This window comes from Phocoena sinus, chromosome 20 (assembly GCF_008692025.1).
Source record: "Phocoena sinus isolate mPhoSin1 chromosome 20, mPhoSin1.pri, whole genome shotgun sequence".
In the NCBI taxonomy this organism is placed as follows: Eukaryota; Metazoa; Chordata; class Mammalia; order Artiodactyla; family Phocoenidae; genus Phocoena; species Phocoena sinus.
Genome location: NC_045782.1, coordinates 33,051,834 through 33,075,094, shown reverse-complemented (window position 1 = coordinate 33,075,094; position 23,261 = coordinate 33,051,834). Strand labels below are relative to the sequence as shown.

At 48.1% G+C, this 23,261-nt stretch overlaps 3 protein-coding genes across 5 annotated transcripts; all 3 read right to left on the bottom strand.

Annotated features, from left to right (window-relative positions):
* Positions 1-1,213: 1,213 nt before the first annotated feature.
* CCL16 (C-C motif chemokine ligand 16) lies at positions 1,214-4,455 on the bottom strand. Its single transcript, XM_032617103.1, is given in 3 exon segments — positions 1,214-1,713; positions 2,143-2,395; positions 4,405-4,455. Coding segments are annotated over 2 exon segments (438 nt in total). The 5' UTR covers positions 2,331-2,395; positions 4,405-4,455; the 3' UTR covers positions 1,214-1,463.
* A 1,948-nt stretch (positions 4,456-6,403) lies between these two features.
* On the bottom strand, positions 6,404-12,748 carry LOC116745947 (C-C motif chemokine 14-like). 2 transcript variants are annotated; one of them, XM_032617104.1, is made up of 4 exons: positions 11,569-12,748; positions 10,291-10,443; positions 7,567-7,681; positions 6,404-7,107 (listed from the first exon to the last, which is right to left on the bottom strand). In XM_032617104.1, exons 2-4 carry the CDS (start codon positions 10,376-10,378, stop codon positions 7,020-7,022), a joined length of 291 nt encoding a protein of 96 aa, XP_032472995.1. In that variant the 5' UTR covers positions 10,379-10,443; positions 11,569-12,748; the 3' UTR covers positions 6,404-7,019. The 2 variants fall into 2 exon arrangements, with proteins under 2 accessions (XP_032472995.1, XP_032472996.1); XM_032617105.1 differs by having other exon boundaries at positions 10,291-11,696; positions 12,120-12,748.
* Positions 12,749-15,906: 3,158 nt separating this feature from the next.
* On the bottom strand, positions 15,907-19,664 carry CCL15 (C-C motif chemokine ligand 15). Of its 2 annotated transcripts, none has more exons than XM_032617553.1 (4): positions 19,439-19,664; positions 17,365-17,412; positions 16,771-16,882; positions 15,907-16,368 (listed from the first exon to the last, which is right to left on the bottom strand). In XM_032617553.1, the coding sequence occupies exons 1-4, from the start codon at positions 19,503-19,505 to the stop codon at positions 16,230-16,232; spliced, it is 366 nt and encodes a 121-aa protein (XP_032473444.1). In that variant the 5' UTR covers positions 19,506-19,664; the 3' UTR covers positions 15,907-16,229. The 2 variants fall into 2 exon arrangements, with proteins under 2 accessions (XP_032473444.1, XP_032473443.1); XM_032617552.1 differs by having other exon boundaries at positions 16,771-16,885; positions 19,439-19,660.
* Between the last annotated feature and the right edge of the window lie 3,597 nt (positions 19,665-23,261).

Sequence of the window (23,261 nt, the reverse complement as noted above, 5' to 3'; positions counted from 1 at the left end):
GAGTTTCAGCTTGGGGTGATGAAAACGTTCTGGAGATGGATAGTGGTGATGGTTGCACAGCACTGTGAGTGTACTTAATGCCATGAGCTGTGCACTTAAACGTGGTAAAAATGTTGCGAATGTTTTAACACACACAAACCAGAACTGACCTAAACCAACGAAAAGTTATTCTGGAGGTGCTAAATGCCACCATGGTCCTTTAGGAATTAAAACAAAACAGGAATAGTGGGAAGAATCCTGGGGCATCTCATGGAATTGAGATTAACCAAACCTCCAAGCCTGGAGTGGGGACAGGAAGTAGGGCAGCTCCAGGGGCTTCAGTGGATGAGTTCATAGGGACAATGAACTTCCTTCGGGACGATGCTCGAACAGCAACCGGTACTTGTTTCTCTGGTCCAAATTTCTAAGAGAGAGTCTCATTGGCCATCTGGAGTCAGGTGGCCATCTGGATCGATTAGCGTCAGTTGTGGTGGGGAGGCAGGGAGGCAGGATGATGCAGTACCAGTGGGGGCCACTGGGGGCAGGCATGGGTCAATTTATCAGAATCCAAGTCTTTGGATGGCCAGTCTTCAGAATGATCACTTCAGCAAATTTATTTGTTTATCCAATTAAATAGCTTTAGTTGCCTGATTTTGCTTTGCCTGCATAACACCATTTTGCGGGAATGTTGGATTTTGTCTGAGTCCACTCCCTGTTGTTGAGCTGGGGACAGAGGGGTAGGGAGAAGGGGAGATGGAGTATATATGTCTGGGCTTGGTACCATGTAAACTTTCCAGTCCCCCAAATTGACAAATTTCTCAGGGGAATGTGGAGAAGCCCCTGCAAAAACTTTGATTAAGTTTCTGCCACCCTAGCAGAAAGCAGGCAGGAAATTAGAAATCAAGTTGGCAATAAAGCAAATTTTATTTATTGAATGGTTGCATTTTAGATCAAGATTTTTATCCCCAACCTGGTCTAATGCCCTTCCCTTGCCGTGCAAAGCTTAGAGCGGGAGCTAGGGATTCACACCTCCTTTTCTGTTTTGGCACTGTCTGTACACACGTCACCCTGGGGAAGACCCGATATCAGGGGATCCAGCAAAATCTCTGCAACAGGGACAAAAATCACTAGTATTTGAATATTCCCACCCTGGCCTGCTAAGAAAAATGTTATTTTTTAAAAGAAAAGATAATAGAAGAAAAAAGAGACCTAGAAAAGGGATAAGGGTGGACAGGAAAAGTCTTGAGTCCTCTGGGTCTCAGTGAGTGAGAGGCCAGAGGTGGTCTGATCATTTAGAACGGCTGGAGTGATGTGAGGACCTGAAAGCAGAGCAAGGAGGAGGATGTGAAAGATGCTTTTCTGTGCATTAAGAATGTATCCCTGCTCTCCTCCCTTAACTTTGGCATGTCCTCCAGAGATTGAGAATATATTTGAAACACTTTACTTTGTGGGATCACTGGCCTGCTTCTCTGAATGTAACTCTGTCATTCAGACCACAAGGCTGCCTGCGTTTTCACAGGGTTGCAAAATTTTTCCCCCAAACTTGGGCTCCCACTGAGGCCTGACCACCATGGGCAGTTGAGGATCTGGGGTTGACCTTTCTCAGATCAAATAATGTTAACCTAGACCAACTTCCTGGAAGGATGCAAAGGTAGTCTGGGATCCTTGATGTATTCTTGGACCCATTCGTTAGTGGGGTTGGTACAGATCTCTCGTTTCCTTCTGGTGATGAAGCTGTGGAGGCAGAGTTAGACTGTCATGGGTCATAGAGTATGCTGGGGGTCCAGTCGACACTTCCCCATTTCTAGCTCACAGCGGGGCTTGCCTCATGCCCCGTACCACCTCCCTAGGCCTCCCCTACCTGGGTCCCCTCAGAAGGCCTCCCTCTCTGGCCTCTAGACCTCATCGTCTCTTCATTCAGCCCCTTCCCCACTCCGCCTAGACCCTCAGGCTTCGGTTTCATTATGGCCACCATTTCTTGGGCCACACAACTCTAAGTGGCAAAAATCAAGAACGAAACCCAGGCCTGTCCTGTGAGAGTCAAAGCCCAGGCCCTTAACCACTGTTCCCCTGTTCTAGCATGGAGACTTGGTTCTGTGCACCCCATTGCAGCCTTGGGCTCCCCTTCCCTCTCCATAGAAATGTCTGCGGAGCGGTGCTTACATGATTGATGGCAGGTAGCAGTTGAGGGCCTTTCTGTATCTCACCACCACTTTTCTTGGCAATACTTTCTCGTGATACTTCAGGCAGCAGGTGGGTGGAGGGTTCACCGACTCAGGAATTTCTGAGGGAATGACGTTGAATGCTGAGCCAAGGAGGTAGAGAGGGAGCCCATGGCTGCCCACTTCCATGTCCCATCTCTTGCATTCTGCTTTTCTGATGGCAAAGCCATTTATCAGCAGGGACTGATGGTAGCCTGATGGATAATGGAGAAAGTGAAAAAGCTGAACCTTCTGTAGAACCTTCAGCCTCTGGACTGAGTGTCACCAAGTACAGAGGACTGGGGTAATCACATTTGCTGATGAACTTGACTTGGCAAACACATATTGAGCTCCTATTACATGCCAGGCTCTATGGGGTTCAGAACATGAGGAAGACACAGTCACTGCTCTTGTGTACCTTACAGACCAGTCTGGGTAAAAAGGGAAAGTGAAAAGATAAACGCTACAATAGAACGTGGTCTGGGATAGAGTAGAATTTGACACAAGATGCTATGGGAACAGAATGAGGGGTACCTAACCCAGCCTGGGTGGCTGAGGAAGAAGTCCTACAGCAGGTGGTGCCTGAGTTGATTCCTGAAGGATGAGTAGGATTTAGGCAGACAGAGGGGTTGTGGGATCTGGAAAAAAGAAATGTATGGAGGCCTGAGGTGGGGGAAGCCCAGTGTGTCTGGGGGGACGGAATAGTTCCAGGAGGCTGCAATGCAAGGTGGGAAGGAAGATGTAGGAGGGGAGGATATTGACGAGGGAGGGGAGGGCCACACCTCTTCTGAGCTGTGATAGGGAGCCTGGATTCTGTGCTAGAGGCACCAGAGAGGCTGAGGTCAGGGAGGAGGCTGAGATGGGGAGATGAGCAGAAGTCAGGGCAGGAGGAAAAGGCTCATATTTAGGCTTCAGAGTCAGACAGCTTGGGTTGGAGTCTCGACTTAGTGACTTGAATCATGGACAAATTTCTTAATCTCTGGGTGTCTTTACCCGTTAAACGAGGGTAAAAAATTACGTCCTAGGATCGTGGTGAGGATTAGTTGAAAGAATGCTTGTAAAGCCCTTAACTCAGAGTCTGGCACAGAAAGACTCAACGCTTGCTGTAATGAAGAGCTAATGGTTGTAATGGCCACTCTTCTGGCCTGTAAATGGCTCTTTCCCCTTCTCTTTGACGCTCGCAGGATACGAGACTCGGCTGGGTTATCACTGTGTCTCCCTTGGGCTCCCCTGCCTGCTCATCAGTTGGGGATATCACCTCACCCGGCCCCCAAACCTGCAGAGTGCAAATCCCTGACCCTCGCTTCCAGCTGGTGGCAAAGCCTGAGACTTCTCGAGAGAATCATTTGCCTGACCCGTGCTTTGGGTGGGCCATTTTCTCTTCCTGCTTGACCTTCCCGAAGGGCACTGTTGCCCTGTCCCACCCACCAGAGGCACCTGTACCCACAGTGACCCTGGTTCTCAAGGCAACGTTTACAAAGACCAGGGGCACCCTGAGAGCGTGTGGGCAGATTACATGGTGTGTGTGACCCTTGCTCCCCTGAGTGTTTACACAGGCAGAATCTGGCCAGACTATATGCCAAGGGCAGCCTTAGGGACAAAGGAAGGGCTGGGGCAGTTGGAGGCGGGTATGTAGAAGGCCTGAGTGCCTTGGTCCCGTCCCTATCACCAGCCCTCATAAATGATGGTAGAGGCAGGGTTAGGGAGTGGGCAAAACAAGCCCCATTCTCCATATGTCCCAAGCATCCCATAGTTCCAAAACCTCTCAACTTCCTTCAACCCCTTTTCTCTTTTCTCCAGACTTTATTTAGTCCTAGGCTGGGGGATGGAGATAGGGGCCCAGAAACCCACAAATGGTACACGTGGGCATCCCACCAGGACTTCTTTTGGCTGCCGTGGTAGTCCCAGCAAACTACAACAGACACTGCAAGCAAGGGGTGTCTAGGTTCAGACTCCCCATTCCTGGGCTTAGCCTCAAACATCACTCATCCCTGACTCCCTTCATCCTGCCCTCCCAGAGGTTCTATGGCTTTTTTCATCCACTTGCCTTGCCTCCCTCCTCATTGCGTACATTTATTATTATCTCTTCTGCTTCTCCCTTGGCTTTTCCTCCTAAATGATCATTCCTGCTGTCTGTCTTTGGGATTCCTGATGTAACCTTGACCCAGCTTCCTGAAACTGCCCAACCCCAGAAGGATCTGGACCACAGCTCAGCTCTACTTACAAAGCGAAGAGTTTGAAGGCAGCAGCTCTGTGTGCAGGAGGGGAGAGGCCCCAGGGCTGGTGACAGAGACCTGACAGCACTCTTAGCATCACCTCGCTGCCCCGTTCCCTTTTCTCACTGCCGCCCTTCAGGGACAGGTGGACTCACTTGGCTGGCTGTGAATGGCAGAAGTAATGGTGAGCTGAGGAGAGAGAGGGCAGCCGCGGAGACCTTCATCCTCTCAGTTGGGCAGTTGGGCTTCGGAGGCTGAACGGAGACAGTCTCCTTCCTGGTCATCCACGCTGGGCCCTCAGCTCTCTGGACTCTGACCACTTTAGCGGGTGGAGGAGGAGAGACAACGGCCCCTCCCTCGGTGTTTGCTGAAGGGGAGGGCGATGGAGGGCGGGGTCTGGAGCAGAGTTGAATTCGGTAAGGGTTGAATCCGTGTGAAGGAAAAAAGAGAGAAAGGGAAAGTGTGGAGCACGTGCCATGTGTCAGCACCTGGCATGCCCCACTTCACTTAATCCTCCCAGCGGGGAGTAGAGATTTTCACTCTCATTTTGCACATGAGGCCGCTGACGCTTAGAGAGGTTAAATAAATTGTCCAAGGTCACATGGGTAGGAGACAGATAGGCAGTGCTGAAAACCAGATCGTGCGGTTTCACCATGTTCCCTGCCCCCATCTCTATGTTGGGGAAGGAGGAGGGAGGAGGGTTGAACTGACTATTTCCCCAGGTGATCCGTCTTTGGGAGGGCAAACAGAAAGCCGGATTAGAGAGAACACAGACCGAGGCAAGGGTAGGGTTAGTGCCCTCGGAAAAGTATGTGTGTCCACCCCCGCCAAGGACACATGATTGAGCTCACACTCTTTCTTGTCACAGATTATGCTACAAATACCACCCCCCAGCCCCCGAAGTGCCTGATCCTTGGGTCCCTGTTTGTTGCTGAAATGTTTGGCTTATTTATCAATGTTCTCATTTATCTCTTTGGACCTTGGACTCGGAACCAGTTTTACGTCTAATTAGCTGATCCCTTCTGGGTGCCCTCAGTGTGGGTTAATCCAATCTGCCACCATGGCCAATCATGGCCAGCAGAGGGCACCCCAACATCATGAACCTGACAACCTGCTTCTGGGTCCGGAGTTCCTGCTGCGGCCCACCCCCACCTTTGGCTAAGCCTGGACCTGCCCCTCAGCATCTTAGCTCTTCAGACTGCCTCAGAGCCCTGTTCCAGGCTGAAGGCAGCGTGCAGAGAAGAAATGAAAGATACAGGGGATTTTGCCTTTGATGCACTGTGAGTTTTAGAGATGTGAGGGAGTGTTTCAGGAGATGGGAGTAGAGGGAGGCAGGGGAAAAACAAGGACTATGAAGATACCTGTGGGGCTTGCTGTTTGGCATGACTGCTTATAAACAGGAAAAAAACATACAATGCAGTTAGTCCTGGTGTGTTCAAGACAGTCAGTGCTGGTGAAGCTGTGGCTTTTTATGAAGCTAGGGAGGGTACGTGTGTGAGATACCCCATTGACCTCTGTTTATGGAGGAGAGGTCTGAGGAAGTCTGCTGTACCTTCAGTGTGCAGGCACCCTCTTGGCCCTTGTCTGTGGAGGGCTGGAGGCCAGGAAGGGTGGTCATAGTGCCTACACTGGATGTGCTCTTCCTCTTTGTATGCAGAGCTCCTTCTTGAACCTGGAAGGTGGGGGCATCCCCCCCTTTGGGGGCAGCTGAGTGTTATTCCTGGAGCATAAGCTTCCTCTTGACTCCTGAATCATTCCATCTATCCACGCATCCATCCATCTACCCATCCATCCACCATCCATTCATCCATCCATCTACCCATCTGTCCACCCACCCATCCATTCATCCATCTATCCACCCACCCATCCATCCATCTACCCATCTGACTATCCATCCACCATCCATCCATCTATCCATTTCCTGAGCACCTGGTGTGGGTCAGGCTTTTTGCTATGCCTTGTGCAGGACACAAAACTGAGTAAAACAATAGAGTGCAACCTGATGTATGTAAGTGGATGGGCAAGAATTGGATAAAATATGTCCACGAAGTCATTCCTATCCCAGTCAGCAGGGAACAGAGGCCTTGAGACCAGCCCAGAAAAAGACTATGGAGTTTGCTATAGAGAGGCCTTTATGAAGGTTTACCTGCAAAATCAGGTGATAATTCTTAGCTTTACACTTGTGAAGCTTAAGTAAGATAATGCACACAAACTGCTTAGCGGAGTGCTTAGAATATAGACGGCGCTACAGAGATGGAATCTGTTATGATTGTGGTTATTATTGTGTAAAGGTAGCTTTTACACTGTCTTCCTCATTTTCTGCTCAGTTTTCCTCTACCTCCATCGCAGACCTGACCCATTTTTTGGCACCAGGCTCTGGCCAAACTTTTGCAGAGCGATGCTTGAGGCTGAGAGTGCCACCCTGAGCTGGGCTCACCAGTGTCCTCAAGTCTACCGCCAATAGGCAATTTAGTAGAAATGGACGAGTGCAGGGAAGGGCATGATGGTCTTTAATTCAAGGCAGGGCAGCTCCCAGGAGGTGTCTGGGGCTAAACTGGGAGTGGAGTTCAGCCCCATCTCTTTAAATTCTGAGCTGTGTCCTTCTCCGCTACTTCTGGGTCACTCAGATCTCCTCAGCTCCTTTGATATAGTCCTGGACCCAGTCATTGCTGGGGTTGGCACAGAATTGATGTCCCTTTTTGGTGATGAAGCTGTGGAACAAGAGGGGAGAAGGATGAGAAACCAAGGGTCCAGCAGCCAGGGAGCAAGAGCCCATCCTCCCTTCCTCACAAATTCCTCATCCAACCCAGACTGGTTCTCCTTCCTTAGTGAGAGGTAGCCCAGGGCCAGCGTCCTTTCTGAGGCATGCCCTTCAGCCCCTCAGGGCCCCTGGACCCATCTAATCTCGGTGTCCCCACCCAGGAAGTGCCCCTTCCCTCCCCTTCCCCTCCCCCACACCTCCCCATCCATGGCACCAGCTTCCTCCTGGCCCCAGCGGGCCCCAGACAGCCCAGAAGCACCCAGGTTGCCTCCCGGCTGCCTCTCCCTGCGTGGACATTCCTGAGAAGCACCCTGGGGAGCACCCATTCTGTGTTCTCCCTGCCCCCCTCTCCCCTACCCTGGCCCTGCTGGCTCCCCCTCCCCCAGTGTGGTGTATGGGTGCCACCTACACAATTCCAGGCTTGGAGCACTGGCTGCTGGTCTCATAATAGCCTGAAATCCACTGCTTCCTGATTGGCCGGGTCACGTAGCTGTAGCAGCACTCGGTGGGGTGGTAAGGTCCTCCTGAGGAGAAAGCATGGAGGGAAGCTGAGATCAGGGCACTTGTTTGTTTGTTTTTTTTAAAAATAAACTTATTTATTTTATTTGTTTATTTTTTGCTGCGTTGGGTCTTCGCAACGCGAAGAAAGAGAGACTAGAGAAAGCTGCATGCGGGCTTTCTCTAGTTGCGGCGAAGGGGGGGCTACTCTTGGTTGCGGTGCGCGGGCTTCTCATTGCGGTGGCTTCTCTTGTTGCGGAGCACAGGCTCTAGGCGCGCGGGCTTCAGTAGTTGTGGCTCACGGGCTCTAGAGCACAGGCTCAGTAGTTGTGGCGCACGGGCTTTTTTTCTCCACGTCATGTGGGATCCTCCCGGGCCAGGGCTCGAATCCGTGTCCCCTGCATTGGCAGACAGATTCTTAACCGCTTCGCCACCAGGGAAGTCCCAGATCGGGACATTTGTTAAAGGTGACAGCTGCTGGCTGCCTCTGCCCCCGAGCAGGTGGAAGAGGGAAGGAAGGAGGGGACAGCCCCCAGAATTCCAAGAGAGGGCTGTAGAAAAAACTCAGTCCTCTGGTCTCCCTTTCAGACTCTTCCCGGGGCTCCCCTTTCCCTCTTCCTTCATTAGTGATCACTCTGCTTTCCATTCTCCACCCCCACATCCCCACCCCAGAAGGACTGGCTGATGACTTTGAACTCCAGATGGAAGAGCAGCAAAGCCCAGATCTCAGCGAGCACACGCCATCCCTGGGGGCAGCTGGCAGAGATGCTCCAAAAAGGAGGGATGTGGGAAGAAATCCCAATCGGGATTGGGATACATGCCATTTGGGAATGCAGACCCTGCCCCTCCCAGTGTCCCCATCCTGCCCGTTCCCTGCAAAGAGGGCAGGATGCCCATACCAAGCCCCGAGGACAATGGCCCGGGGGCCAGGACACCCAGATCTGCAGGACACCCCACCTCGCCTCTGCTGGCTTTGCGCCCATCACCCCTCATTCCCTCCTCAGTCTCCCCATCTGTGAAGAGGCAGTTAACTGGATTGGTGGTCTTTACATGAAGTTTCCTGGAGGCACTGATGCACTTGGGAGTTCAGTCTTGGGTATAAGACCCCATCAGCCTTTTTGTCTGTTTTACATTTTGGGCCTCCTGTGTAAGATTTTGCTTGAAGAGAAGGTTTCCTGATCTAAAACACTTTCTAAAAAATCACTATTTTTCAGTTATTTTTTGATTCTGAAATTTCATGGCTCTTACCGGAGGTGCAAGGGGGTGACAGCAAAGTCACACCAAGATTGAATTATGGGGGTAGCAGGAAGGGCATTTCAGATCAAGGACCCTGCAGTTAGCGGGTGCAGTGATTGGGGCTGTGCATGTTATGTGACCAACCTGGACAGAAATGTGGGTGTGCACAGCGATGACCTCGGGGTCACCGACAGTGACCGGGTACTTGGGTGGAAAGGGAAGGGCTGGTCCTCTTATCCAGCACCATTGCCAGCAGCATCCTCACTCCCCAAAGAGTGACATAAGGGACCCGCTGGTCCCCGGGAGCCACTGCCACTGCATTCCTCTGAGCTGTCTGAGTGAATTCTCAGAGAGGCAAATCAAACTGTCCAGATTCCATCAACTTTAGTCTAGTTTTATTTCAACAACCTTGTATGTTTCCCTTCAGTTTCTGAAAAGGAAATAAAGTAAAATTGCAGAGTGAGGAATAGTTTTGGCTGCTGTAAAGGCAGCTCATCTTAAGAAATAAGCTGAAAAAAGGTGGCCTGGGGACGCCCCCAACTGTCGCATTTCCCCCTACCACATGACTAAACGATGCTGCGCTCGTGGAGTAGGGCGGACCCTGGAAGCAGCCTGGGTCCAAATCCCAGGAGGTAAATTGACATAGTGGCCTCGAGAGGCTCCAAAGACTGTTCCTCAGTCTCCCTAGGGATAATGACCCCAAATGGGATGAGCCAGTCTTTTGCTTAATGGCGAAGAGAGGTGAACTGAGGGAGTGAAGAGATAGCCTGGCCTCACTGCATGGCATTGACAGGAAGGGGACTCACCCCGGGCAGGGTGAGGAAGACACCAGACCTTATATACACACAACGGAATACTACTCAGCCATAAAAAAGAATGAAAATTTGACAGCTGCAGCAACATGGATGGACTTGGAGGGCATTACGCTAAGTGAAATAAGTCAGACAGAGAAAGACACATAACTGTAGGATATCCCTTATATGTGGAATCCAAAAAATATAACAAACTAGTAAATATAATAAGAAAGAAGCAGACTCACAGATATAGAGAGGAAACTAGTGGTTACCAGTGGGGAGAGAGAAATGGGGAGGGGAAACGTAGAGGTAGGAGGTTAAGAGGTACAAACCATCAGGTATAAGACAAGCTACAAGGATATGTTGCACAACATGGGGAATACAGTCAATATTTTATAACTATAAATGAAGTATAACCTTTAAAAATTGTGAATCACTCTATCGTACACCTGTAAGTTATATAACATTGTACAGCAACTATACTTCAATAACACAAAAAAGAAGACACCAGACCTCCTTCTAGAGCCCCTTTCTCCTTGTATCCCCGGCAACCCTACTCGTGCTTGTTTACCCACAAGAACCAGATTGGAAGGTATTGCACTCACCTGAATAGGATTCAGTCTTGGACCCCAGGGCGACGGTGATGAGGACAAGGAGGAGGGGGAGGGATGTGGCTGCCATGGAGACCCTCATCCTCCTGTGAAGGGAGTGGCTGCGGGAGGAGAGCTGGCCTGGTAGGGGCTTCGGAGGCTCCTGGGCTGAGGAAGTTTTGAGAAATGTTCATTGAGGCAAAGTATATTTTTTTAGATAGGGTAGCTAAGATTTCAAAGTAGACTTCTCAGCAATTTCATATCCTGCACATTTGTTGAGGGTGGAGTGAAGGAAGTACAGAGAGCCGAGTTTCAGGGAGGAAATTGACCTCCATCCCCAGTGGGAATACATTTAACCCTTTGATATAAGCTCTTCCTTAGTCGTAGGGCGACCATGAGCACAGTGGTAGAGGAGACTGTCTCAGATTCAGTGAAAGATCTCAAAGGCTGGGATGTGTCCTGTACCCAATTCTGGTTCCTGGCCTCAGAACAAGGCCGTATGGGCGCTGGAGATTGGAGGGGATTTGGGGCAACAGGATGAGGTCTGGAGCCCCCACATCAGGTCTAAGAAATCCTCACTTAAGCTCTTCAGCAGAACCTTTGTCTCTCTGCCTCATCCCCAGCCTTTCACTGTCCCCTGGGGTGAAGAAGTGTCATGGTGCTCAGCAGATAATTTACTTAACAAGCATTATACTTTAAGGGTTGCTATACGCAATAGCTGCTGTCCCAAACGCTTCATGAATATTAGCCCTTTTAAGCCTTTTATCAGTAGTTGAGGAAACTGAGGCACAAAAAGCATCCATTACTCCCCCGAGATTTGACAGTTGATAAGTGGAATCGGGCTTCAAACTCAGGCAGTCTGGCTCCCAAGTCTGTGTCCTGAATCACTGCCGTGGAGAAGAAACGCAGGAGTCCCCAGTGAGCTGTCTCTAAGACTGTCCTGCCTGGCTTGGCTTCTCTAGAAAACTCTTATTCTGAGATCTTTCTGAGTTCAGAGAGTGGATCCCTTTGGGACCTTCTCCCAGTTTCTGACTTTCATTACAGAAAAGCTTGATGGGAACCTAGAAAATGCTTCATTCGGGGATGGCTAGCAGGTTTCACTGATTAGTGGTGGACTGGCGCTCAGTGTTGGAAATGGTTCTGAGGCCGTGTCTGTGCATTTCTGTGAAGGTGCAGCTTGCGTCATCCTTAGATTTGTCTAAACAGGCTATTTACTGAGGAGGAACTGGAGCTCAGGAAGGGCCAGAGACTTGCTCATGTTCACGAAATGATTTGGATGCAGGACAGACCCACCTCTTCACGCTCTCCGTCCAGTGGCCTTGACCGTGCTCTTCCTGGGGGAACTTGCCCTATTCTTCTTGCTGTTGTGGTTAGAAAGCTGTTTCCATCTTCTCTCCTCCACTCGTCAGGGCAGGGCAGGCCTAGCAGATAGCAAGTGATGTGTAAGTATATGTTTTAGAAGAAGGATGAATTGAGCTGGTCTCAGTATGTATATCTCACAGGAAACAGCTGAATTCTCAGGCTTAGGTGCCAAGACAGTAATTTATTCAAAATGTTCTGTATTTGTTATCAATAATAACACTATTTAAACTCCTCAAGTCAAGTGATAACAATTGTCGTTAGGAACAATCTAAGGAAACAAGATGTTTCTGGGAAGAATATGAGTTGGGAAGAAATAATGATTACTTTGTTTTTGTGGAGACTAGCCTACTTGCCAAGTTGTTGCTAGGATCTCTACAGGAAAGTCCTTTATTTTTCAAGCAGTTATTGAATTCCTACCCACATTAGTCTGGTTATGCTCATTGCTATAATGAACAGCCCCTAAATCTCAGGGGATTCATTACATGAAGGTTTATTTCTGGCTCATGTCACGGTCCAGTGTGGGCCAGCAGTGGGATGGATGAGTGTGAATGTGTTGGAGAAGGCTGTTTCATGCACCCATTCAGGGACCAAGTCTTCTTCTATCTTGTAATGCCGCCATTTTCCACAAGAGGCCTCCAAGTTTACTACAAAAGGGGAGAAGCAGAGAGGGATGGGCAGATTTTTATGGCCCAGTTCTGGAAATAGTATAAATTACTTTCACTTACACTCCATGGACAAAATGAAGTCACCTGGCTCCAACTTACTGACAAAGGTAAGGAAAATATAGATCATTTGTGTGCCCAGGGACAAGAGAGAATGGGTTTAGTGACCACATCACTTCTTTGCCATAATATCATGGGCTAGGCTTGGAGGTGACCCTGACCTCAGAGGACTCATAGCTTGAAGAGGGACTCAAAAAAGTAAATGAAAATTGCAAAACAGTGGGATGAACGGACTTCAGTGGCAACATAATCAGAGACCTTAAAGGTTCTCCTGCTGCCCACTGGTGAGTATGCAGTGCCTGTTTAAAAAATGTTAAAAATATCGGACTTCTCTGGTGGCACAGTGGTTAAGATTCTGCCTGCCAATGCAGGGGACACGGGTTCAAGCCCTGGTCCGTGAAGATCCCACATGCTGCGGAGCAACTAAGCCCGTGCGCCGCAGCTACTGAGCCTGTGCTGTAGAGCCCGTGAGCCACAACTACCGAGCCCACATACCACAACTACTGAAGCCCGTGTGTCCAGAACCCGTGCTCCACAACAAGAGAAGCCACTGCAACGAGAAGCCCGCGCACGGCAATGAAGAGTAGCCTGTGCAGAGCAACGCAGACCCAATGCAGCCAAAAATAAATAAATAAAATTATTTTTAAAAATGTTAAAAATGTTTTTCAAAGCAACACATATGCACTGATTAAAAAAAATTGAATAATATAGAAAGGGTGGGTGGGACCCTTAATATGTTTACTTCTTTGCTTCATTGCCTGTGTGTGAGAAGTCTTCCAGCTCCACTGGCCTCAACCAAGTGGGTCATACCCTCTGTCCAAGCACTGGCTCACACCAAGAGAAAAGGGAATGAGCTATATTACTTTTAAAATCTTTTTTTCCCTTTACTTTAAAAATCTTGTCTGTGGTTCTAAAAGTGAAATAGTAAAAATATGGATTTTTCTTTTTATAGCTTTAAAGCACATATTTTTCTAGCTATTTTGCCCTTCTAAGATTTTTACTTTTAAAAATTCAAAATTGGTTGTCAGACTTATTTAGCCATATTTAAACTTTTCCCAATTGTATATTTCTTTTATAATTAAGTAGCTTTGATAAGCTTCATCATGAAAACAATCAAGAATTAACACAAGTCAAAAGCCGGCCCATTTTGTTGTTTGTCCTTGAAAAGACAATGAAGATTCTTTTTTTTTTTTCAATTCTCTGACATTAGTTTTTGGTTACTAAAGAAATATGTGCTTTATATAAAAGTTGCAAACAATGCTGAAGTTACAGAGTTGAGAGTGAGAGTTCCTCTTCAAATTTCCACTCCACCCTGCAGCATCAGCATTACCTGGGAACTTGGTGGAAATGCTGATTCTTTGCCCCACCTAGTCCTACTGAATCAGAATTTCTGTGTTTTTTTGTTTGTTTGTTTGTTTGTTTTTTTGTGGTACGCGGGCCTCTCACTGTTGTGGCCTCTCCCGTTGCGGAGCACAGGCTCCGGACGCGCAGGCTCAGCGGCCATGGCTCACGGGCCCAGCCGCTCCGCGGCATGTGGGATCTTCCGGACCGGGGCACGAACCCGTGTCCCCTGCAGCGGCAGGCAGACTCTCAACCACTGCACCACCAGGGAAGCCCGACTTCTCACTTCTTGCTCTGGGCATCCATTCCTCTCCCAAGTTCTTTGGTCATCTTTACAGTCGCTACCCTGAACTCTTTCTTGGGTAGATTGCCTATCTCCACTTCACTTAGTTCTTCTTCTGAGGTTTAATCTTGTTGCTTTGTCTGGTGCATCTTCCTCAGTCACCTCATTTTGCCTAAGTTGCTGTTTGTATTTCTATGTATCTGGTACATGAATTATATTTCTTAACCTTGGAGAAGTGGCCTTCCGCAGGAGACGTCCTGTGCATCCCAGCCGTACATGCCCCTCTCATCATCCAAGCTGTGTGCTCTAGGGGTTCCCCCTATGGGGGCTGTGTGGTTCCTTCTGTTGTGGCAGGCTATGTGGGTGTCTGATAGGCTTAGTTGGCCCTGGTCTGTTTGTTTGCCAGGTTCTGCCTTGTATGGAGCTGTTGGCCGCTGGTTAGTAGGGCCTGGTCACAAGGCTGCTGACTGCAGAACTCCAGGGAGCCCCAGGGCTAGTGCTGGCTCACTGGTGGGCAGAGTCAGGATCTAGAAGACTCCAGGGTGTTATCTGCCTACTGGTGGGCGAAGCCAGGTCTTGGGGTTAGTGCCAGACAACTGGCAGGCAGAGCTGGCTCCTGGAGTCTGGTTGCAGGGCTCAGGGGTCCCAGAGCTGGTGTCAGATCACCGGTGGTGGGGGTGAGCAGTTCCTGATAAATTGGCTATGATGATGTCCGGGTTGTTCCAAAGCTTGTGTTGGCCTGCTAGTGGGCAAGATTGAGGCCCAGCTGGTCCCAAGGTAGGATCTGGCCTGCTGGTGGCCAGGCTGGTTTTGTAGGCTGTGGGATTGTGGTTTTCTTGCATGTGGTGTCTGCCCCCTGGTGGGTGAGGCTTGTCCAGAGGTGGCTCAGGGGGTCTTAAGGCAGCCTGTCTGCTGATGGTGAGGCTGTGTTCCCATCCAGTGATTTGCTTGGCCTGAGGTGTCCCAGCAGCGGTGCCTACAAGCTGTTGGGCCAGAGCAGGGCTGGATCCTGGAGCAATAAGCTAGAGAGACGATTCCACAGTGGTGCCCCCTAGCGCCAGTGTCCACGTGGTAGAAGGAGCTCCCAAGGATACTGCTGCCAGTGTCTATGTCCCCAGGGTGAGCTGCAGTTGCCTTCTGCCTCTCTGGGAGACTCCCCAAGATCAGCAGGTACGTCTGACCCAGGCTCCTATCAAATGTTTGCTTTTGCTCTGGGTCCCAAGGCCTGTGAGATTTTGTGTGTGCCCTTAAAGAGTAAAGTCTCTATTTCCCCCAGTTCTCTGGGACTGCCAAAATTAAGCCCTGCTGGCCTTCAAAGCCAAATGCTCTGGGGGCTTGTCTTCCTGGTTCAGGACCCCTGGGCTGGGGAGCCCGATGTGAGGCTCAGACCTCTCACTCTTGTGGGAGAACCTCTGCAATGGAGTTATTCTCCAGTCTGTGGGTCACCTACCGGGGAGTATGGGACTTGACTACATCATAAGTCTGCCCCCCTACACGTCTTATTGTGGTTCCTTCTCTATGTCTTGTAACTTGTAGCTTTTTACCAAGCACAGATGCAAGGGACTTTTTGTCTAGTAGAAAAGATAATCCCCAAAGTTACAGATTTATTGCCCTATAGCAGCGGTCCCCAATCTTTTTGGCACCGTGGACCGGTTTTGTGGAAGACGGTTTTTCCACAGATGGGGTGCAGGGGAGATGGTTCAGGTGGCAAGGCGAGCACTGGGGAGTGGCAGAAGCTTCGCTCTCTCGCTCACCCACCACTTGCCTCCTGCTGTGCAGCCAGGTTCCTAACAGGCTGCGGACTGGTACCGGTCCACGGCCCAGGAGTTGGGGACCCCTGCCCTATAGGATATTAATTTGTTTTTCTCTAACAACATTTCAGAATGCCATCCCCAATAACTATATAAACCTCAGTTCCTCAGATGATCTTTGAATCAGTTTAATTGTTCCTTCATTAATGGGTTAAATACACCTTTGACACATATTCAATCTATACTCGAATGTCATGTTTTTAGCTTTTAAAAAACTCTACTATGATGTCTTGTTTTGACAAAAACGCAAATCCAAAGTCCAGCAATTCCGACAGATTCTTTTTCCTCTTACAGTTAAAGTTAAGTTGGATACCCTTTATTAATGCACTGCTTTTGTAACCAGAACAGAACAGTAATTGTTGCTTTTTAAAAAATAATTCAGGCCAGGGCCCACCTAGGAGGTAGTCTGGGCTAGAGAGATGGAGGTGAGGGGGCCTATTCCAAGTATCTCTTCTCAGCAGATAGTGTTCTCAGGTCCTTGATCACTGATCTTAGCTTCAGGTCCGACATGCATTTCTGAACATTCTTATCTTTGGGGTTAGCACAGACATGCTGCTCCCTTTTGGTGATGAGGCTGGGGAGCAAAGGGGGGAAAGATTACGAACAGAGGAGGGTTCAGCTAATGGGAATGGGGGGAGGCCCATCCTCCCTGCCCCTCAGATTCCCCGCTCGGCCCAGCCTGTTCTTTCCTTTCTCTGCTGCAGGAGCTCAGAGTGGCCCCTGTCTGAGACCCTCCCTCAGGCTCCGAGCCTCCCTTAGTGACTCATGGAGTTTCCTTGGGCGGCGTCCCTCCTGCTCTCTCCTTCCTTCCCTAGCTTCCCTCTTCCCTGGGAACATCTCATACCCGATGGATCCTAATGAGGACATAAGCCTCAGCTGACCCGGCAGGATCCAGAGGGTGGGACTTTTCTGGACATCCATCCATCAGGTGCCTCCCCCCACACCCCCAGACATGGCCAGTGAGCTTGGCACTTACATGACAGCAGGCCGGGAACATTCACTGGCCGTTTCTACATAACCTTTCATGAATACACATCGGATTTTTAGTCGGGTGTAAGAGGTGCAGCAGTCAGTGGGACGGTGAAAGCCTGCTGCAAGAGAAAGGGTCACTTAAGGACTGAGTCTGAGGAAAACTAGATCCTTTCCCCCTTTCCTCCTGAGTACTGGGAAGGGTAAGAAGGTGTAAGACTCGAAAGAGATGTTTTCCTTCTCTGCCAGCACTTGCTGGTGTCTCCTTGCTTCACTCTCCCCAGGGTTGAGCTGTGTGTCGGAGGGCATCCAGGCGGGGCCACAACAGAGCAGGACCATTCCTCCCAGAAGACGAAGGGTCTGAGGCCTGCAGGGGGCATCAGAGAACACCCCTTCCCCCTCCCCCAGATGAGCCAGCTCTTGGGACAGCCAGGTGGAATATAAGTCATCTACGGAAGAGGCCACCTATAGACCCATGGCCCATCCTGAAATTCCTTGGAGATGTTCACCACCCATAGGACCCTCCTCTCCCCCCAGGCCCTGTAAACGAGGTAGACTGAAGCCGTTGAGCAGATATATATATACCGTAACAAAACTTTACCTCCGTGAAACACTGAGTGTTCATTCTTCAGGTTCGTTGTCAGGTATTCTATTTGAGAGAAACAGTAGAGCAGGGAAGAAAAATTACTGGGAAGCAGTTGTTTCAACATCTCCATCTATCTCATTCCTCAACCCCATCCCCTGGTAGGGAGGAAAGGATGCTGGACCACTGGACCAGACCTGCCTCCAGGCCCATTTTCTCTATCAAGGCCCTGAGACTTTTCAGGGAACTTTTGAAAAAGTTTGAGAGATGAAAATATTCTATTGACTTGAATACAAAAAGCAAATTGCAAATCCAACACAAATAAATCAGTTGATTAGCTACATAATGTGATACAGTCCACAATGCTTTCTACACATTTTTGGAATTCACAGGACTCTGGAAGCAGACAAATTTTTCATTAAATGATTTGGTGGCACAATGTCACCCAAAGTGAAGTGAGGCTATCTACAGGCTTTATTTACTCCTTTAACATAGGAGTAAATGTGTTTGCTGCAGAAATATTACTGGGTTTGGTTAATGTGTCTCTCAGACTCTGTCAGGGATGTTAAGTAATGTCCAGGTATGTGTTACCTTTTAAAAAATATATATGTTTAGAATGTGATAAAATGTACATAATATAAAGTATACAATTTTAATCATCTCTAAGTGTACGGTTCAGTAACATTAAGTACAGTCACATATTGTGCAACTCATCACAATCCATCCATGGGACTTTTTTCTTGCAAAACTGAAACTCTGTACCCGTTAAACAATAACTCCCCATTTCCCCCTACCCCATCCCCTGGGCCACCGCCGTTCTACTTTCTGTCTCTGAATTTAACTACTTGAAGTACCACATGTGAGTGGAATTATACTATTTGTCCCTTTGTGACTGGTTTGTCTCACTTATCATTATGTCTTCAATAGTCATCCATGTTGTAGCATGTATCAGAATTTCCTTATTTTTTCAGGCGGAACAATATTCCATTGTATGCATATACCCTGTTTTTCAATCCATTTGTTTGTCAGTGGACACTTGCGTTGCTTCCCCCTTTTGGAGATTAAAAGTCATGCTGCTGTTAGCATGGTTGTACAGGTATCTCTTCATGTATCTGCTTTCAATTTTTCGGGGTATATCAAGAAAAGGAATTGCTGGGTCATATCTTATTGTCTTTTTAAAACCTGAAAAATTCTGCATTCCAAAATACATCTAGCCCCAGAAATTTTGATAAGGGGTTGTAGACCTGTACTATGCTAATTAGGCAAACACAGCTAAACTTTTAGTTCATTTCTTATATAGTTACGTATGAATTATATTAAATGAGGCATGTGCATACACGTCAACACGCTTGATATGATGTGTGTGGGGCTTGCAAAATGAAGTCTCAAATGACATGTCTTTCCATAACAGCTTGCTAACTAGCTTGTATCCTAATGCCACCACTTATGGCTGTGTGATCTTGAGCAAATTACCTACGGTTTCTATGCCTCAGCTTTCTCATTTGTAAAATAAAAATAATAATAAGCAAAACCGTATAATTTGCTGATAGTCTACCCCGCAGCATTGTTAGGAGGATCCAATGTATTAATATCTGCAAGACACTTAGAACGGTGCCTGCTTTCACACAGAAAGTCCTAGATATTTATCTGTTAAATAAATCAATAAATGTGGTTAAGTAGACTTGGGTGAGTCACTCGCCCGGCTTGTCCAATTTCCTCCCTGAAATGATAGCTTTACACCAGAGGGTATATAATAACTCTAACATTATAGAATTCTATACCTCTTTCTACAGATTTACAATTTTACTACAATTCTCTTGATCTAGCTCACAATAGTCCTATATCAGCTAAGAGAAAGTGTCATATAATTCTGGCCATGAAAGGGAGAGAATTGTTTCCCCGGGTGGGACCAGTCACCTGTATACAGTTTTCCTCAGGGACCGAAGGCTGCAGGGAGAGGTCTATACCTACTGCTGCTGCTTTTAACCAAGTATCACATCCCTATGGGGACAAAGGTGTCCCTCTGCATCTCCTCCCTGGACTGAGAGTCACCATCAGCCTGCCCACCTGTGAGAAGGCTCACTGAACTCACCAGCTGTAGCCTGGGCAGCAAGGATGAGGCAGCAGAGGGCAGCTATTGAGGTCTTCATCTTCCCCATGCACAGCCAGTACCAGCCTGAGGACTCCTGGGCCCTCTGCTCTCTGACTCCCCCAGACCCCAGCTCTGCCCTTGTATTTATAAGAAGAGGGGGACCAGGAAGTCACAAGGCGGAGGTCAGAATGCTGTTCTTTGGCTGAATAACAGACGACACACTACTTCTCAAAAAGGGAATGAGGCTGTGAAGGTAACAGGAAGTAGAGGGCAAGGATGACTTGAGGCTTTCCCAACTGCCCATTGGATACAGGCAAAGGGAGGGACTAGTTTATGAAGGATACTTCCTCTAGGAGGTTCACTGAATACTTTAACCAGAATTTTTTCCTCAGGAGTTAACCCCATTCAAGGACATGAGCAGCCTGTCAGTAGGGGTGACCAGAGAGGATGCTCTAACGTGTGAACCCGGTCATGTTATCCCTCTCTTTGTTTCACCCCCACATCCAATCCATTAATAAATACTTTTGGGTCTACTTTCAAAAATGTGTCCAGAATCTCATTATTTTTCACCACATCTACCCTCTCCATCTTGTCCAAGCCAACCTTATCTCTCACCAGGATTCTTACAAAAACCTCCTAATTTGTCTCCTTCCTCTGCCCTTGCCCTGTTTCACTTCATTCTCAACATTGCAGCCAGAGCAATCCTGTTAAAATATAAATCAGATCAAGTCAACCCCGCCCATGGCTTTTTAATCTCCGCAGTGTAAAGCCCAATCCTTCTAAGAGCCTACAAGCCCCTATGTGCTCTGGTCCCTGTTTTCTCTCTGTTTTCAGACCCTATTACTTCTCCTCACTCATTCTGCTTCAGTTGTACAAGCTGGTTCAGAGACCTTTGTTCCCTCTGCCTTCGTTACTCTTCCCTTAAATTACTGTATTACTTTCTCCCTAACTTCCTTCAGCTCCTTACTCAAATGTTATTTTTCTGGTTAGTCTTTCTGGGACACTCTATCTAAAATTATAATCTCCCTCTGCCCAAATTTCTTGTCTTAATTTTTTCTCCTGTGCACTTAACACTCTCTAATATACTATATACTTTACTTGTAAATCTTTTAATATCTGTCTCTTTTTCTAGAACATAAACTCCATGAAAGCAGGGATTTTTGTATCTTTGTTCCTAGTTTAGATTCCCCTGAAAGCAGAGCATGAGAACTATGGGGTGAAGCTCGATAATTTGGGAAGTATTCCTAGGAGCAGGAATGAGAGCCTGGACCAGTTGGTGGGATTAGCGTTTTGATTCTGCTGGGACTTTTTGAAGTGCCTTATGAATGCATTGCAGAATATTTTGCCTGGAGGAAGAAAGGAGAAACATTTATCTCCTGGCTTTCATTCCTGTGGCATTTTAAAATATGGCCACAAATTCGTTGACATGCTTTTCTCATCAAACAGTGGGGTCTCTGTTTTCTCGCCTTGAAGCAGAGAGGGCTTGTGACTGGTTCCATCAATGGAGCATGCCATGTGACCTCTGAAGCTAGGGTGTGAAAAACCATGGGGCTTGAACCTTGATCACTGGGGACACTTACTCGTGGAGCCCTGAGCCACCATTTAAGAAGAGTGACTAGCTTGAGGCTGCCATGCTGTGAGGAAGCCCAAACTACGTGCAGGTGTTCTGGTTGACAGTCCCAAATGAGCATAGCCTTCAAGTCGTCCCAGCCTAAGTGCCAGACATGGGAGTGAGGAAGCCTGTAGATCTGCACTGCCCAATATAGCAACTACTAGCCACATGTAGCTACTGAGCACTTCAAATGGGGCTAATCTAAATTGAGATATTCTGAAAGTATAAACTATACACTGGGTTGCAAAGACTTAGTACCCCCCCAAAATGTAAAAGCATCTCAATAATTTTTTATATCGATTACATGTGGAAATGATAAGGTTTGGGATATATTGGATTAAAGAAAATACATTATGAAATTTAAAATTCCATATGTGACTTGCATTGTATTTTTATTGGCCAACACTGCTCTAGATGGTTGCCCATCCCTTTGAGTCATTTCTTGCTAATTGTGTCTTCCCAAGCATGCCCCAGGCATCACCAGCAGAGATGAGCCATCTGGGCTGTGCCCCGTATGAATTTCTGACCCATAGAATTTGTGAGTAGAATACAATCGTGGTCATTTTATACCACTAAGCTTTGGGTGGTTGGTTACCCAGCAATAGATGGTGGGGACAACCCTTCACTGGCCAGTGGTGGATCACAAATATTAAATTCCTCACACTTCTGGTTTGCTAATGCATGTGTGTTATATTCTATCATGATTTCCACAGCTCAGGATCAGAGAAAGCCCCAGGGCAGGAAGCTCTAGAGTTATGAGGCAAGAGACCTGCGTGAAGCTTGTGTAAATCTAAGAAAAGTGGTGACTGAGCAGTGGCTGAGTTAAAGGGTGAGTTTGCAAGGATGTGAAGTAATACACAATACGGTCCACCCTTTGCTTCCCTCCAATGTGTTTGTGCCTTTATTATGTCTAATCCATCACAAAGCCTCCTTCAAGATGGTTGTATTAGTTCTTCCAGGTTCAAAAGAACCCATATTTGTGTACTCATACTAGTACATCATCTCTACTACCCACCCCTGCCTTCTCCCCAGGAATCCAGCAGAGCCTAATGTTGCAGGGATGGGAACCACAAGTAGATGACTGGGAATTATGGAGAGGGGCCAACCCCTCGGTTCCTGAGTGTTTCAGCCACTGGCGACATAGCATCATCTGACAACCTTTGATTCAGTGCATATACTGAACGCTGGGAAGGTCCCAGCCCTGAAGTTTGCTGTTGCCTCACCTAAATTATTAACAGCCCACCATTCTCTTGATCTGGGTGATTAAGTATATGCTAATACCAGTGGATCCCATATACCCGCTGACTCACACCATTTGCTATAAAATGGATCCCCTGACTTGAGCCATCTTGTACAAACACCATACTGAGTGATCAGACATTCTGTAAGTCCTTGGACCGTTGGCAGAGGTACTGCTGGTAGGGAAAAAAACCCCACATCTGGAGTACGTGTCAGTCCCGCAAAGGTTGGATTGTTCTCCCTTGCAGGGTGGCAGAGGTCCAAGGTAATCAACAGGTCACCATATGGCTGTATTTTCTCCTTGGAGCTGGGCGCCATATTGAGACCTGACATCTACTTCTGCTGCTGGAAGGTTAGGCATTCAGCAGTGGCAATAGTTAAATGGGCCTCGATGAGAGAGAGCTCACACTGTTGGGCCCACGCATAGCCGCCGTCCTTGCCACCATAGCCAAGAGCTTGTTGCACTAGCGCTGTCGTGACTGAGGGAAGAGGCTGGCTGGCTTCCACGGGACAAGTCATTCTATCCACTCGCTGACTTTCTCCTTTGTTGCGGATGTTACCCAGTGACTTCCAAGTCCCTGTAGTCATGAGTCCTTGTCCAGTACCTCCAAGTTGCACGTGCCTGAGTACCGAACGGATTCCTTCAGGTCCTCTATGTCAGCATCAGAGAGTCCCTGATTCAGGAAAAGAGGGGTATGCATGATGGCAAGGTGAGGTGCTGTCAGATTAAACCTATGTGGAGCTGGGCAAGGCCTGTGCAGGACTGGTTGCTGTAGTGGTGGCCAGAGTAAGAGATGGCACTGACGGACTAGAAGTGGTGTGTACAGAGGTGTCTGACGTAGTACCGAACGAATGTTGGTTCAGCAAAAGAAACAGTGAAGGCGCAAATGTCCAATTTCACAATATACTGCTGTTTCTTGACCTCTGTGGTATAGAAAACACTTTGTGAGTGGTTTTTGTGTACTTCCTGAG

What these genes read in the sequence shown, in the direction of transcription:
- LOC116745947 (XM_032617104.1), bottom strand. Translation starts at nt 10,378, where the DNA reads ATGAGGGTCTCCATGGCAGCCACATCCCTCCCCCTCCTCCTTGTCCTC. An exon ending in CAAGACTGAATCCTATTCAG is followed by an intron (nt 7,682 to 10,290) that starts GTGAGTGCAATA and finishes CTTTCTCCTCAG; the next exon opens with GAGGACCTTACCACCCCACC. An exon ending in TGCTCCAAGCCTGGAATTGT is followed by an intron (nt 7,108 to 7,566) that starts GTAGGTGGCACC and finishes CTTGTTCCACAG; the next exon opens with CTTCATCACCAAAAAGGGAC.
- CCL15 (XM_032617552.1), bottom strand. Translation starts at nt 19,505, where the DNA reads ATGGGGAAGATGAAGACCTCAATAGCTGCCCTCTGCTGCCTCATCCTT. An exon ending in TGCTGCCCAGGCTACAGCTG is followed by an intron (nt 17,413 to 19,438) that starts GTGAGTTCAGTG and finishes TCTCTCAAATAG; the next exon opens with AATACCTGACAACGAACCTG. An exon ending in TGTTCCCGGCCTGCTGTCAT is followed by an intron (nt 16,369 to 16,770) that starts GTAAGTGCCAAG and finishes TTTGCTCCCCAG; the next exon opens with CCTCATCACCAAAAGGGAGC.